The sequence below is a fragment of the Oncorhynchus tshawytscha genome, linkage group LG13, assembly GCF_018296145.1.
Source record: "Oncorhynchus tshawytscha isolate Ot180627B linkage group LG13, Otsh_v2.0, whole genome shotgun sequence".
Taxonomy (NCBI): Eukaryota; Metazoa; Chordata; class Actinopteri; order Salmoniformes; family Salmonidae; genus Oncorhynchus; species Oncorhynchus tshawytscha.
The window spans coordinates 47,095,871-47,109,886 of NC_056441.1; the positions used below are offsets into that span (position 1 = coordinate 47,095,871).

The following is a 14,016-nucleotide window of genomic DNA, read 5'->3' on the forward strand; positions in this document are numbered from 1 at the left end:
CCGGGTTGGATGCGTGCTGTGTTAAGAAGCAGTGCGGCTTGGTTGGGTTGTGTCTCAGTACAGGAGTTGTAGCGATGAGACAAGATAGTAACTACTAAAAACAACTGAATATCATGAAAAAGGGGGCAAACGTTTTTTAAAAAGAGAGAATTGAATCGAACTTTGTAAAAACAAAATGTGGAGAAAGTCAAGAGGTTTGAATACTTTGTGCACTGCCCATGCTGTTTTACTACATACTGTATGGCCATCCTCTCTTCACAGGCAGGGCTGTTATTTGACAATGGGGGAACGGTATTCTTCAGTATTTTCATGGCTCTATGGGCTGTCACTTTCCTGGAATACTGGAAGCGCACCAGTGCAGTGCTGGCCCACCGATGGGACTGTTCAGAGTTTCAGGAAACTGAGGTACAGTACAGTATGATCACAGTGGTTATATTATTTTTGGAAAGCCCAATTGATCCTAAGTTCAGGCATGTAAAGTTTGTATGTGAAACTATTTCTAAGATGCACAATTTCAGATTTTCTGTCATGGAGCTTTAAGAACCAATAAGGAATGACAGATTTGGGATGTTGTTCCCGTTTAACCCTTTGTGACCCAGGAGCGCCCAAGGCCAGAGTTCACTGCCACAGCACCCATGACCCTGCGGAACCCTGTGACTGGTGCAGAGGAGCCTTACTTCCCAAAGCGACGCCGCTTCAACCGCACCCTGACCGGCGGCATGGTCATCATAATCATGGTGCTGCAGGACAATGTTCTTTAATCCTGGCCTTGGGGGTCGCACAAGGGTGCACATTTCTGTTCTAGCCCAGCACTAGCACACGTGACTAGCAACTAATTAGCAAGCACTTGATTAGTATAATAAGGTGTTTTGGGCTAAAACAAAAGTCTGCACACACTGGCCCTCCAGGATTGGAGTTGCCCATCCCTGATGACATGTGAGATAGGAAGTCAATTTATGATGACATGAATTAATGACTAATGAATTACATTAATCAAGAATCCCCGAAAAGCCCTAACTTTAGCTTTGATGCATTTTTGTCTCTCACAGGTATCTGTAGTGCTGATGTTTGTGGTGGCGATCATCGTTTACCGGGTGATTCTGAGCATCATCATTTACAAATCTCACAATGCCTTCTTGATCTTCTCTGTGAGTCCCTTTTTAGACCTAAAACCCACTACGGTTGCATCATTCTAGTGTAATTAGAAACTGTTTTTCTACCATTAACAGGACAATGATTCATACAAGTTCTAAAGACTATTGGCTCTCTCAGACAACATACTGGAGAAAAAAATATTTGATGAATTTGGCCTTACTGCTGTTAGCCCATACAAACGCACTGAATAACAGATTCATACATAGTCCAAAAATAAACCAAAACTAAGTATGCTTTGAAGTGAAGCAAAAAAAAAATCTAAATCACCATGGAATTATTCGTATGCGCCGTTCACACGGTACCGGGAAACCATCAGACGAGTCCCGTGAAACTTGTGGGGGTCGTTGAGTAAAACATATTAGTTTGTAGCCCAAACCATTTCGGACGCTACATTTTGGTGAGAAAAAAGTTATTTTCTTCTACTCTTTAAACTATTTTCTTCTACTCTTTAAACTCACCCAGTTTGATAAAAAATATATATTTTACCAGGTAAATTGACTGAGAACACATTCTCATTTACAGCAATGACCTGGGGAATAGTTACAGGGGAGAAGAGGGGGATGAATGAGCCAATTGTAAACTGTGGATGATTAGGTAACCGCGGTATGAGAGCAAGATTGGGATTTTAGCCAGGACACTGGGATTAACACCCCTACTCTTACGATAAGTGCCATGGGATCTTTTTTTTCTGAAAAACGCCTACCTAGTGCATGACACAAGTCATTTTTCCAAAACATGTTTACAGACAGATTATTTCATTTATAATTCACTGTATCACAATTCCAGTGGGTCAGAAGTTTACATACACTAAATTGACTGTGCCTTTAATTAAACAGCTTGGAAAATTAGTATTTGGTACTATGTAAACTTCTAACCCACTGGGAACATTCACATGATGAAAGAAATAAAAGCTGAAATAAATCATTCTTGCTACTATTATTCTGACATTTCACATTCTTAAAATAAAGTGGTGATCCTAACTGACCTAAAACAGGGATTTTTACAAGGATTACATTTCAGGAATTGTGAAAAACTGAGTTTAAAAGTATTTGGCTAAGGTGTATGTAAACTTCCGACTTCAACTATATATGTATGTTCAACAAGCTTTTAAAGCCATGACATCATTTTCTGGAATTTTCCAAGCTGTTTAAAGGCACAGTCAATTTAGTGTATGTAAACTTCTGACCCACTGGAATTGTGATACAGTGAATTATAAGTTAAATAATCTGTCTGTCAACAGTTGTTGGAAAAACTACTTGTGTCTTGCACAAAGTAAATTTCCTAACTGACTTGCCAAAACTAGTTTGTTAACAAGACATTTGTGGAGAGGTTGAAAAAATGAGTTTTAATAACTCCAACCTAGGTGTATGACTTCAACTGTATATATAGTCATTATATATGTATGTATACAATAGTCATTTACACCATTAACAAATGTCCACACCGTACTTCCGATCAATTTGATGTTATTTTAATGGACAACAAAATTTGCTCTTCTTTCAAAAACAAAGACATTTCTAAGTGACACCAAACTTTTGAATGATATTCAGACTTTTGAATGGACTTCGTCATTATTTTGTGTACTGTGTGTATTGTGTGTAGATTGATTAGGGGAAAAAACAATTTAACCCATTTTAGAATACCTATCTCGGCAGGCTGGTCGGATAGCCAGTCTCACAGGGTCCGTGCTGAACCTTCTGGTGATCCTCATGCTCTCCCGGGTCTACATCTACCTTGCCCAGGTCTTAACGCGTTGGGGTGAGTCAGCAAGTCCGGCTCTTGTCAATCGTCGCTCAGATGGAAGATAAATATGTGTTTTAATTACCAATGTTTGCTCATATGTTTTGTTTGGTCATATCAACAGAGATGCACCGCACACAGACCAAATATGAGGACATGTTTATTCTCAAGGTCTTCATCTTCCAGTTTGTCAACTTCTACTCCTCCCCGGTCTACATTTCCTTTTTCAAAGGCCGGTGAGTAGATCAAACAACGTCAAGGCACAAATGAGCCTTATGTATTGAAAGGTCCTGTATTTATAGACCCTCACAGTACAATGAAAATATGTCTCATCCTCAGAAACTCCTATGTTTTGCAGGTTTGTTGGTTACCCTGGCAACTACTACAAGCTATTGGGAATACGGAATGAGGATGTGAGTGTTGTCCTTACATTCTAAAACGTACTTAACTTCCCAGCAAACAATTTCTAGCCTTGGAGTCCCAGAATGTTAGTCACAACATTACCTGAACGTTTGTCAGAGATTCCCAGGGATGTTCCCATGACATATCTATAATGTTTTCTCCATTAAGGTTTGGTTAACACATTCTAGAAGTGTCATAAAATAACATTTTGATTTTTTTCTCCAAATGATCCTATAACCATTATAGTATGTCCTTCTACTAATGTTGATCAAATAATGTTTGTTGTGGCAATTTCAAAAACATACATTTTTTATTTAACCTTTATTTTGACAGGGAAAGCATATTGAGACATAGAGGTCTCTTTTCCAAATGCGACCTGTATAATACAATATAAAATACACATTAAACACTATACAGTGCATTCGGAAAGTACTCAGACCCCTTCCCTTTTTCCACATTTTGTTACGTTACAGCCTTTTTCTAAAATGTATATATTTTTTATCCTATTCAGTCTAAACACTATACCCTATAATGAAGAAGCGAAAACAGGGTTTAGACATTTTTGCTTATTTATAAAAAATATAAGGAATTTTTACATTATTTTCATAAGTATTCAGACCCTTTGCTATGAGCTTTGAAATTGAGCTCAGATGCATCCTGTTTCAATTGACCATCCTTGAGATGTTTCTACAACTTGATTGGAATCCACCTGTGGTAAATTCAATTGATTGGACATGATTTGGAAAGGGACACACCTGTCTATATAAGGTCCCATAGTTGACAGTGCATGTCTGAGCAAAACCCAAGCCATCAGGTCGAAGGAATTGTCCGTAAGATCTCTGAGACAGGATTGTGTCGCGGCACAGATCTGGGGAAGGGTACCAACAAAAATTTCTGCAGCATTGGCCTCCATCATTCTTAAAAATGGAAGAAGTTTGGTACCACCAAGACTCTTCCTAGAGCTGGCCTTGGTCAGGGAGGTGACCAAGAACTCAATGGTCACTCTGACAGAGCTCAAGAGTTCCTCTTTGGAGATGGAAGAACCTTCCAGAAAGACAACCATCTCTGCAGCACTCCACCAATCAGGCCTTGATGGTAGAGTGGCCAGAACGGAAGCCAGTCCTCAGTAAAAGGCACATGAGTTTGCCAAAAGGCACCTAAAGGACTCTGACCATGAGAAACAAGATTTTCAGGTCTGATGAAACCAAGATTGAACTATTAGGCTTGAATGTCAAGCATGACATCTGGAGGAAACCTGGCACCATCCCTACGGTGAAGCATGGTGGTGGCAGGATCATGCTGTGGGGATATTTTTCAGTGACAGGGACTGGGAGACTAGTCAGGATTGAGGGAAAGATGAATGGAGCAAAGTACAGAGAGATCCTTGATCAAAACCTCAGGACACTCAGGACCTCAGACTGGGGCAATGGTTCACCTTCCAACAGGACAATGACCCTAAGCACACAGCCAATACATCGCAGGAGTGACTTCGGGAGTCTCTGAATGTCCTTGAGTGGCCCAGCCAGAGCTTGGACTTGAACCTGATCAAACATTTCTGCAGAGACCTGAGAAAAGCTGTGCAGTGACGCTCCCCATCCAATCTGACAGAGCTTGAGAGGATCTGCAGAGAATAATGGGAGAAACTCCCCAAATACAGGTGTGCCAAGCTTGTAGCGTCATACCCAAGAAGACTCACGGCTGTAATCGCTGCCAAAGGTGCGTCAACAAAGTACTGAGTAAAAGGTCTTGAGTACTCATGTACATTTTTTTATACATTTGCAAAAATTTATACAAACCTGTTTTTGCTTTGTCATTATGGGGTATTGTGTTTAGATTGTTGAGGGAAAAAAAACGATTTAATCCATTTTAGAATACGGCTGTAATGTAACAGCATGTGGAAAAAGTCAAGGGGTCTGAATACTTTCCGAATGCACTGTAAATAGTGAAGAGGACAGGCCCCAAAATCGACCCCTATGGTACACCTTTATGCACTTCAAGAAATTCAGACTTAACCCCATCCATCACGATTTTCTGAGTTCTGTCACAAAGATAATCATGAAACCAAGAACAGGCGTCAGAACGCAGGACAACTTGTTCAATAAAATAGCATGATCAACAGTATCAAGTGCTTTTGACAGGTCCACAAACAAAGCAGCACATTTCATTTTAGTGTCTAAAGCATTGACAAGATCATTAACAACTAAAGTGGTTATTGTAATTGTGCTATGCCCAGGCCTAAACCCTGATTGATTTAGATAAAAAATACATTTCTCAGATAACAAAAAGAAAAATGTACATTTACCAAGGATTCGAGAATCTTAGCTAGACAAGGAAGACTTGAAATGGGATGATACGATTAGATCACTACTATCAAGGCCTTCTGGAGGGGCAGCACAAGAGCTGATTTCCATACTTTTTTGAAAATGTCCTGATAACAACGTTAAATAAAACATTTGGGTTATTGAGCTAAAAATGATGGGCGCTGCACACTAAAGCAGACCAGGACCTAATTTGTTGGCCCCTGTGGATTTCTTATTGCTCGCAAAGCGTCCAGGACTCCCAGCCCAATATCATTGTGAATACACTTAGAAGTTCTTAAAAAGAGATAAAATGGTGATCAAATGCATCAATGATGGCATTTATTTCTGTAATGAGGCTAGTGTCTGAATGAATTTGTTGTGGTATAGAGGAAGTTGAACCCTTCAGCGATTTTCCAGTGTTCCAGAATTTAGCTGGGTTACCATTACAATCTGAAAGAGCGATACATAAATCAGATTTAGCCTTTCTGATTTGTTTTCGGTTGCTTAAAAGCTTGCCAGTCCGGGCATAAGCCTGTGTTCCTGGCCTTGACCCAAGCATCATCTCTTTTATAAATTACTTCTGATAATTCCGGAGTGTACCAGCAATTCGATCTACCTTTAACCCTTCCGTTTTTGAAAGGAGCATGATTATCCACAATAGTGTTGAATACATCTGCAAAGAGACTCAAATCTAAATCAGTTTCAGGGATAGTTGAAATATAATCAAGGTCACCTGTTCACTGAAGTTTTTAAAGTTCCAAGAGGCTTGTCATCACAACTGGGCAATGATCACTAATGTCTTGGGAGAAAACACCAGTAGGCTGTGAATTTTTTCAGCTTTTTGTTAAAAATCGCGCACAATTTCAACGTCCTGCTACTCATGCCAGGAATATAGTATATGCATATGATTAGTATGTGTGGATAGAAAACACTCTGTTAAATCTGTTAAATCATGTCTGTGACTATAACAGAACGTGTGTAGCAGGCAAAATCCCAAGGAAAGCTGTTCACAAAAAAACACACAAAAAATATCCCTCTGCCAGTCTCTGTATTGTCTATGGCAAGGGAAAATAGATAGGGCCCATTTTACAGTTCCTTACAGCTTCCACACGATGTCGCCAGTCTTGCCAATTGGGTTGAAGTTAATCCTTGGTGAAATGAGAAATAGGCACTTCCTGTCATCGAGTACACCGGGGGAAGTTATGGAATAGAGAATATGGACCATGATTTCAAGACTTGCTGCTATAGAATACAGATCGCCCCGTGATCAATTTGATCGATTATTAATGTTCACTAATACCTAAAGTTGGATTACAAAAGTAGTTTGAAATGTTTTGTCAAAGTTTATAGGCAACTTTTTTAATTAAAAAAAATGACGTTGCGTTTTGGAAAGGTGCTTTTTCCTGGATCAGACGGGCTTCATAAATGGACATTTTGGGTATACATGGATGGATTTAATCGAAAAAAAGACCCAATTGTGATGTTTATGGACATATAGGAGTGCCAACAAAGAAGCTCGTCAAAGGTAATGAATGTTTTATATTTTATGTCTGCGTTTTGTGTAGCGCCGGCTACGCTAATTATTTTGTTTGCGTCCACTTTAGGTATTTCGGGGGTTGCATGCTATCAGATAATAGCTTCTCATGCTTTCGCCGAAAAGCATTTAAAAATCTGACATGTTGGCTAGATTCACAACGAGTGTAATTGAGTACCCTGCATGTGTGTTTTAATGAAAGTTTGAGTTGTATCGAGTACTATTAGTTGTCACTCTGAAATTTCCGCTGATGTTGATCCCTGTACAGGGACAGCAGCCATAATTAAAATAAGGTGAAGCAAAGAGGACTTTGAAGGATCTCTAGGGTTGGGGCGTGTAGGCTTAGTCACCAGCTGGTTTAGGTTTTGATCATTACACATGTTTATTAGATTGTCCGAAGCACTTTCAATCATAATTTAGGTCACCCAGGATAAACACTTCCGATTTAGTAAATTAAGTACATAGATACAAAACATGACCAAAAGTATGTGGACACTTGGTCGTCAACATCTCATTCCAAAACCATGGGCATTAATATGGAGTTAGTCCCCCCCTTTGCTGCCCACTCTTCTGGGAAGGCTTTCCACAAGATGTTGGAACACTGCTGCAGGGACTTGCTTCCAAAAGCATTAGTGAGGTCAGGCACTGATGTTGGGCGATTAGGCCTGGCTCGCAGTCGGCGTTCCAAAATTGTTCGATGGAGTTGAGGTCAGGGCCCTGTGTTGGCCAGTCAAGTTCTTCCACCCGATCTCAACAAACCACTTCTGTATGGACCTCACTTTGTGCACGGGGGCATTGTCATGTTAAAATAGGAAAGGGCCTTCCCCAAACGGTTGCCACAAAGTTGGAAGCACAAAATCATCCAGAATGTCATTGAATGTTGCAGCGTTAAGATTTCCCTTCACTGGAACTAAGGGGCCTAGTCCAAACCAGGAATAACAGCCCCAGACCATTATTCCTCCTCGGTAGACAAAGGTTAGCCGAGGGAGGACGGTAGACAAAGGTTAGCCGAGGGAGGACGGTAGACAAAGGTTAGCCGAGGGAGGACGGTAGACAAAGGTTAGCCAAGAGAGGACGGTAGACAAAGGTTAGCCGAGAAGAGGACGGTAGACAAAGGTTAGCCGAGGGAGGACGGTAGACAAAGGTTAGCCGAGGGAGGACGGTAGACAAAGGTTAGCCGAGGGAGGACGGTAGACAAAGGTTAGCCGAGGGAGGACGGTAGACAAAGGTTAGCCAAGAGAGGACGGTAGACAAAGGTTAGCCGAGAGAGGACGGTAGACAAAGGTTAGCCGAGGGAGGACGGTAGACAAAGGTTAGCCGAGGGAGGACGGTAGACAAAGGTTAGCCGAGGGAGGACGGTAGACAAAGGTTAGCCGAGGGAGGACGGTAGACAAAGGTTAGCCGAGGGAGGACGGTAGACAAAGGTTAGCCGAGAAGAGGACGGTAGACAAAGGTTAGCCGAGGGAGGATGGTAGACAAAGGTTAGCCGAGGGAGGATGGTAGACAAAGGAGACATTTTTCCCAGACAAAGGCTTAAAGATAATAGCTCAGATTTTAGGGCAAGTGAAATGGATTTGAGAAAAGAAACAGATAAATTATTTTAAATGAAAATGGCCTCTCCACCACCTCTACCCTGCTTGTCAACTCTGAACACATGATAAGAATGTTCCCTGAGATCCAAGTTTCAGTCAATACCAGAATGTCCGGATTTGTCTGCATAGCCCAGATCTTTATGTAATCCAGTTCAGGAAGTAAGCTCCTAATGTTCAAATGCATCAACCCAAGACCTTGAGGGTTTTTAAAGTCACATGGAAGCTCCAACTCAAGCAAGCTATGCTCAGTAGGCGGTTGATATTGATATATAGTAGTTGGTATGGCTATAAGATTGCATAGAACTGCACCACTTGGTCTATCTCTATTAGTAATAGAGGAAGGAGAAGAAATTGGAATTATTTTTCCAGGGTTAGCACCATAAGGCCATAGGGCCACAACCAATGTCAATAAGAGGAACTCTCAGAGTAACCAATTATGGAATGTTATAAACGGACTTACAAGGGCTTTGGTTGCTATCGTGCAACAGCTGGATCGCCAGCTCCTCCTAAAGCGGCCTTGCTCTTTTATTCTCCAAGTGGGGTGGGGAGTGGGTGCCAGGATGGGAGGTCGGAGTAGGATGGGAAGAGCGGGTGAGATGGGAGGGGAGAGGTGACTTCACTAAGGTGGGGTCACTTACATGGCAGCCCTGGCCTGTCAGTCAGAGAGTTGCAACACAGTGAAGAGGCAGTGGCACGACATCCAGGTTGTGGAGTAGAAAAGGAAAAGGTCTTAGAGGGGACCTATCTTGCATACGCTGCAGCGTCTCCATTTGCTTACTCTGGACGTCCAGCTCAGACATATATTCCTCAATAACTGTGCAAAATATACTGAACAAAAATATAAACTCAACATGTAAAAGTTTCTCCCATGTTTCATAAGCTGAAAGAAAAGACCCCAGGAATTTTTGTCATAAGCACATCCTGTCTGCACAAAAGCTTATTTCTCTCAAATTGTGTGCACAAATTTGTTTACATCCTTGCTAGTGGGCATTTCTTATTTGCCAAGATAATCTTCCATCTGACAGGTGTGGCATATCAAGAAGCTGATTAAACAGCATGATCATTACACAGGTGCAACTTCTGCTGGGGAAAATAAAATGCCACTCTAAATTCACAACACAACACAATGCCACAGATGTCTCAAGTTTTAAGGGAGCATGCAATTGGCATACTGACTGCAGGAATGGCCGACAGAGCTGTTGGCAGGGAATGTTATGTTCATTTCTTTAAGATAAGCCACCACTAACGTCATTTTAGAGAATTTGGCAGTACGTCCAACCAGCATCACAATTGCAAACCCTGTGTAAATACGCCAGCCCAGGACCTCCACATCCGGCTTCTTCACCTGCAGGATTGTCTGAGACCAGCCACCTGGACAGCTGATGAAACTGTGGGTTTGCACAACCAAAGAATTTCTGGACAAACTGTCAGAAACGGTCTCAAGGAAACTCATCTGCATGCTCGTCGTCCTCACCAGGGTCTTGACCTGACTGCAGTTCGGCGTCGTAACCGTCTTCAGTGGGCAAATGCTCATCTTCGATGGCCCCTGTCACGCTGGAGAAGTATTTATTATGGATCTCCATTAGCTGCTGCCAAGGAAGCAGCTACTCATCCTGGGGTCCAGCAAAATTAAGGCAGTTATACCATTTTTAAAACATTACAATACATTCATTACAGAATTCACAACACACTAAGTGTGCGCCTTCAGGCCCATACACTGCTACCACATATCTACAACACAAAATGAATGTGTATGTGTGTGTATAGTGCATATGTTATCAAGGGTGTGTATGCATGTGTCTGTGCCTATGTTTGTGTTGCTTCACAGTCCCTGCTGTTCCGTAAGGTGTATTTTTATCTGTTTTTAAAATCTGATTCTACTGCTTGCATAAGTTACCTGATAGAGTTCCATGTAGTCATGGCACTATGTAGTACTGTGCATCTCCCATAGTCTGTTCTGGACTTTGAAGAGACCTCTGGTGTTGTGTCTTGTGGGGTATGCATGCGTGTCTGAGCTGTGTGTTAGTCGTTTAAACAGACAGCTTGGTGCTTTCAACATGTCAATACCTCTCACAAATACAAGTAATGATGAAGTCAATCTCTCTTTTACTTTGAGCCAGGAGAGATTGACATGCATATTATTAATGTTTGCTCTCTGTGTTCATCCAAGGGCCAGCCATGCTGCCTTGTTCTGAGCCAATTGCAATTTTCCAAAGTCCTTCTTTGTGGCACCTGACCACATTTTTTATTTATTTATTATTTCACCTTTATTTAACCAGGTAGGCTAGTTGAGAACAAGTTCTCATTTACAACTGCGACCTGGCCAAGATAAAGCATAGCAGTGTGAACAGACAACACAGAGTTGAGATGTTGGCTTTAGGGATGATCAGTGAGATACACCTGCTGGAGCGCGTGCTACGGGTGGGTGTTGCCATTGTGACCAGTGAACTGAGATAAGGAGGAGCTTTACCTAGCATGGACTTGTAGATGACCTGGAGCCAGTGGGTCTGGCGACGAATATGTAGTGAGGGCCAGCCAACGAGAGTGTACAGGTCGCAATGGTGGGTAGTATATGGGGCTTTGGTGACAAAACGGATTGCACTGTGATAGACTGCATCCAATTTGTTGAGTAGGGTATTGGAGGCTATTTTGTAAATGACATCGGCAAAGTCGAGGATTGGTAGGATGGTCAGTTTTACAAGGGTATGTTTGGCAGCATGAGTGAAGGATGCTTTGTTGCGAAATAGGAAGCCAATTCTAGATTTAACTTTGGATTGGAGATGTTTGATATGGGTCTGGAAGGAGAGTTTACAGTCTAACCAGACGCCTAAATATTTGTAGTTGTCCACGTATTCTAAGTCAGAGCCGTCCAGAGTAGTGATGTTGGACAGGCGGGTAGGTGCAGGTAGCGATCGGTTGAAGAGCATGCATTTAGTTTTACTTGTATTTAAGAGCAATTGGAGGCCACAAAAGGAGAGTTGTATGGCATTGAAGCTTGCCTGGAGGGTTGTTAACACAGTGTCCAAAGCAGGGCCGGAAGTATACAGAATGGTGTCGTCTGCAACAATTTCGGCAGATAATTTTAGAAAGAAAGGGTCCAGATTGTCTAGCCCGGCTGATTTGTAGGGGTCCAGATTTTGCAGCTCTTTCAGAACATCAGCTGAATGGATTTGGGAGAAGGAGAAATGGGGAAGGCTTGGGCCCAGTTCTTCCATGGCCTGCATACTCACCAGACATGTCACCAATTGAGCATGTTTGGGATGCTCTGGATTGACGTGTACGACAATGTTCCAGATCCCGCCAATATCCAGCAACTTTGCACAGCCTTTGAAAAAGAGTGGGACAACATTCCACAGGGCACAATCAACAGCCTGATCAACTCTATGTGAAGGAGATGTGTCGTGCTGCATGAGGCAAATGGTGGTCACACCAGAGACTAACTGGTTCTGATCCACGCCCCTATCTTTTAAAAAAAGTATCTATCACCAACAGATGCATATCTGTATTCCCAGTCATGTGAAATCCATAGATTAGGGCCTAATGAATGTATTTCAATTGACAGATTCCTTACACGAACTGTAACTCAGTAAAATCATAGAAATTGTTGCATGTTGTCACGTTCGTCGTATTGATGAGACAAAGGCGCAGCGTGATATGAATACATACTTCCTTTAATAAAGAAAGACCACTAAACAAACTAACAAAACGACCGTGACGCTATATAAACCGAGTGCTGACAGGCAACTACACATAGACAATAACCCACAAAACCAAAAATGGAAAATGGCAACCTAAATAGGATCCCCAATCAGAGGCAACGATAACCAGCTGCCTCTGATTGGGAACCAATTCAGGCCACCATAGACCTACATTACCTGGACATACAAAAAACCCATAGATATACAAAAACCCTAGACAGGAAAAAAACACACATACCCACCCTCGTCACACTCTGACCTGACCAAAATAATACATAAAACATAGATAACTAAGGTCAGGGCGTGACCCGTTGCGTTTATATTTGTTCAGTGTAGGTGCAGCTCCTACATGGGATGAAACATTCACCCTAGTCTCTAAAAGTGGTAGACGCCACTTTGGAAGTATTGAGTTAAAATCCACGGAAATAAAAAAGGTTGGCGAGGAATTAGTTTAAAACCAATCAATCCACAGTGTGATAGTTAGTTTGAATCACACAGTTTGTAGGATCACCACAGTTATAGGCAGCAAGCCAGAACCCAACCACAGACTAAAAGGCAGCACTAGGACCCACAATAACACAACCAAGGCACAAAACTGGCCAACATAACAACAGCAAGGAGAGAGGGGTCACTTACTCGATGCGATTAAATGCTGGGGCCCATCAAATCAGCAACGCAACGCAGGCCATGTTACCAGTATTATAGCCAGGAGAGAAGCACTTTGGAGGGGATGTAGTTTCCAGTACAGGCCGGTCGAAAGCCAGGAGGGGGCTGTGGGAGAGTCCAAAAGGGTCAATCCAAGTGGAGTTCAAGTTTGGTAGTTGTCCAAAAACATCCAATGCACAATGTCAAGTGGAAAGATAAAACCCACAGTAGGCAGGTGTCTGCTCAGATCATGTCCCAGTGCAGGGTAGGGTGCCCAGGTATATCCAAGTAGGCCTCAAGAGTTTCATAGTTGTGTTTTGTATGGGCTGCTGCCATGCTAAGGAACCTGTAGCAATGTTCACTGTTTTCTAGGATGTACCTTTGCTGTCTTTATCAGCCTGTGTGTGTGTTTGTATGTGTGTGTGTGTGTGTGTGTGTGTGCCTGCGCCCATGTGCATAACCTGTAAGTGTGTATTGTTGTTTGCAGTGCGGTGCTGGGGGCTGTCTCATTGAACTGGCCCAGGAGCTACTGGTCATCATGGTGGGAAAACAGGTCATCAACAACATTCAGGAGTTTATCATGCCGTGAGTCTTGTAATCCTACAGCTTCCCCCAGTTTTGTCTAAAATCCCATCACAGTCTCAATACACTTGGGAAAAACTGGTTTTCAATCAACGTTGTTTCCATGTCATTTCAACAAGAATATTCAATGTGATGACGCTGAATCAATGTTGAAATCAATGTTGAAAACTGATTGTCTTTTTTGTCACCCAATTTTTTACCTAAATCCAATTTTTGTTGATTTAATGTTGAATTCATATTAGTTGACGACAAATCAACCAAATGTAAATCAAAACTACGTTTGTTGAACTGACATCTGTGCCCAGTGGGAGTAAGTTATTGTAATTGTCTTGCCCACATAAAGGACCTATGTACTGCTTCTGTGCTCG

The 14,016-nt window shown here is 42.0% G+C and overlaps 1 protein-coding gene across 5 annotated transcripts in view; it reads left to right on the forward strand.

Annotated features, from left to right (window-relative positions):
- Nucleotides 1-14,016, forward strand: part of ano7 (anoctamin 7) — a 44,385-nt gene that overhangs the window by 13,289 nt on the left and 17,080 nt on the right. For all 5 annotated transcript variants that reach the window (XR_006078635.1, XM_024442013.2, XM_042295796.1 and 2 more), the window contains 7 exons: nt 262-405; nt 600-737; nt 1,050-1,148; nt 2,811-2,913; nt 3,020-3,131; nt 3,254-3,308; nt 13,554-13,651. Coding sequence is in view for 4 of the 5 variants with exons in the window: in XM_024442013.2 (XP_024297781.1) it covers nt 262-405; nt 600-737; nt 1,050-1,148; nt 2,811-2,913; nt 3,020-3,131; nt 3,254-3,308; nt 13,554-13,651 (749 nt within the window). In the remaining variant the exon portion in view is untranslated. The remainder of the gene's footprint in view (nt 1-261; nt 406-599; nt 738-1,049; nt 1,149-2,810; nt 2,914-3,019; nt 3,132-3,253; nt 3,309-13,553; nt 13,652-14,016) is intronic.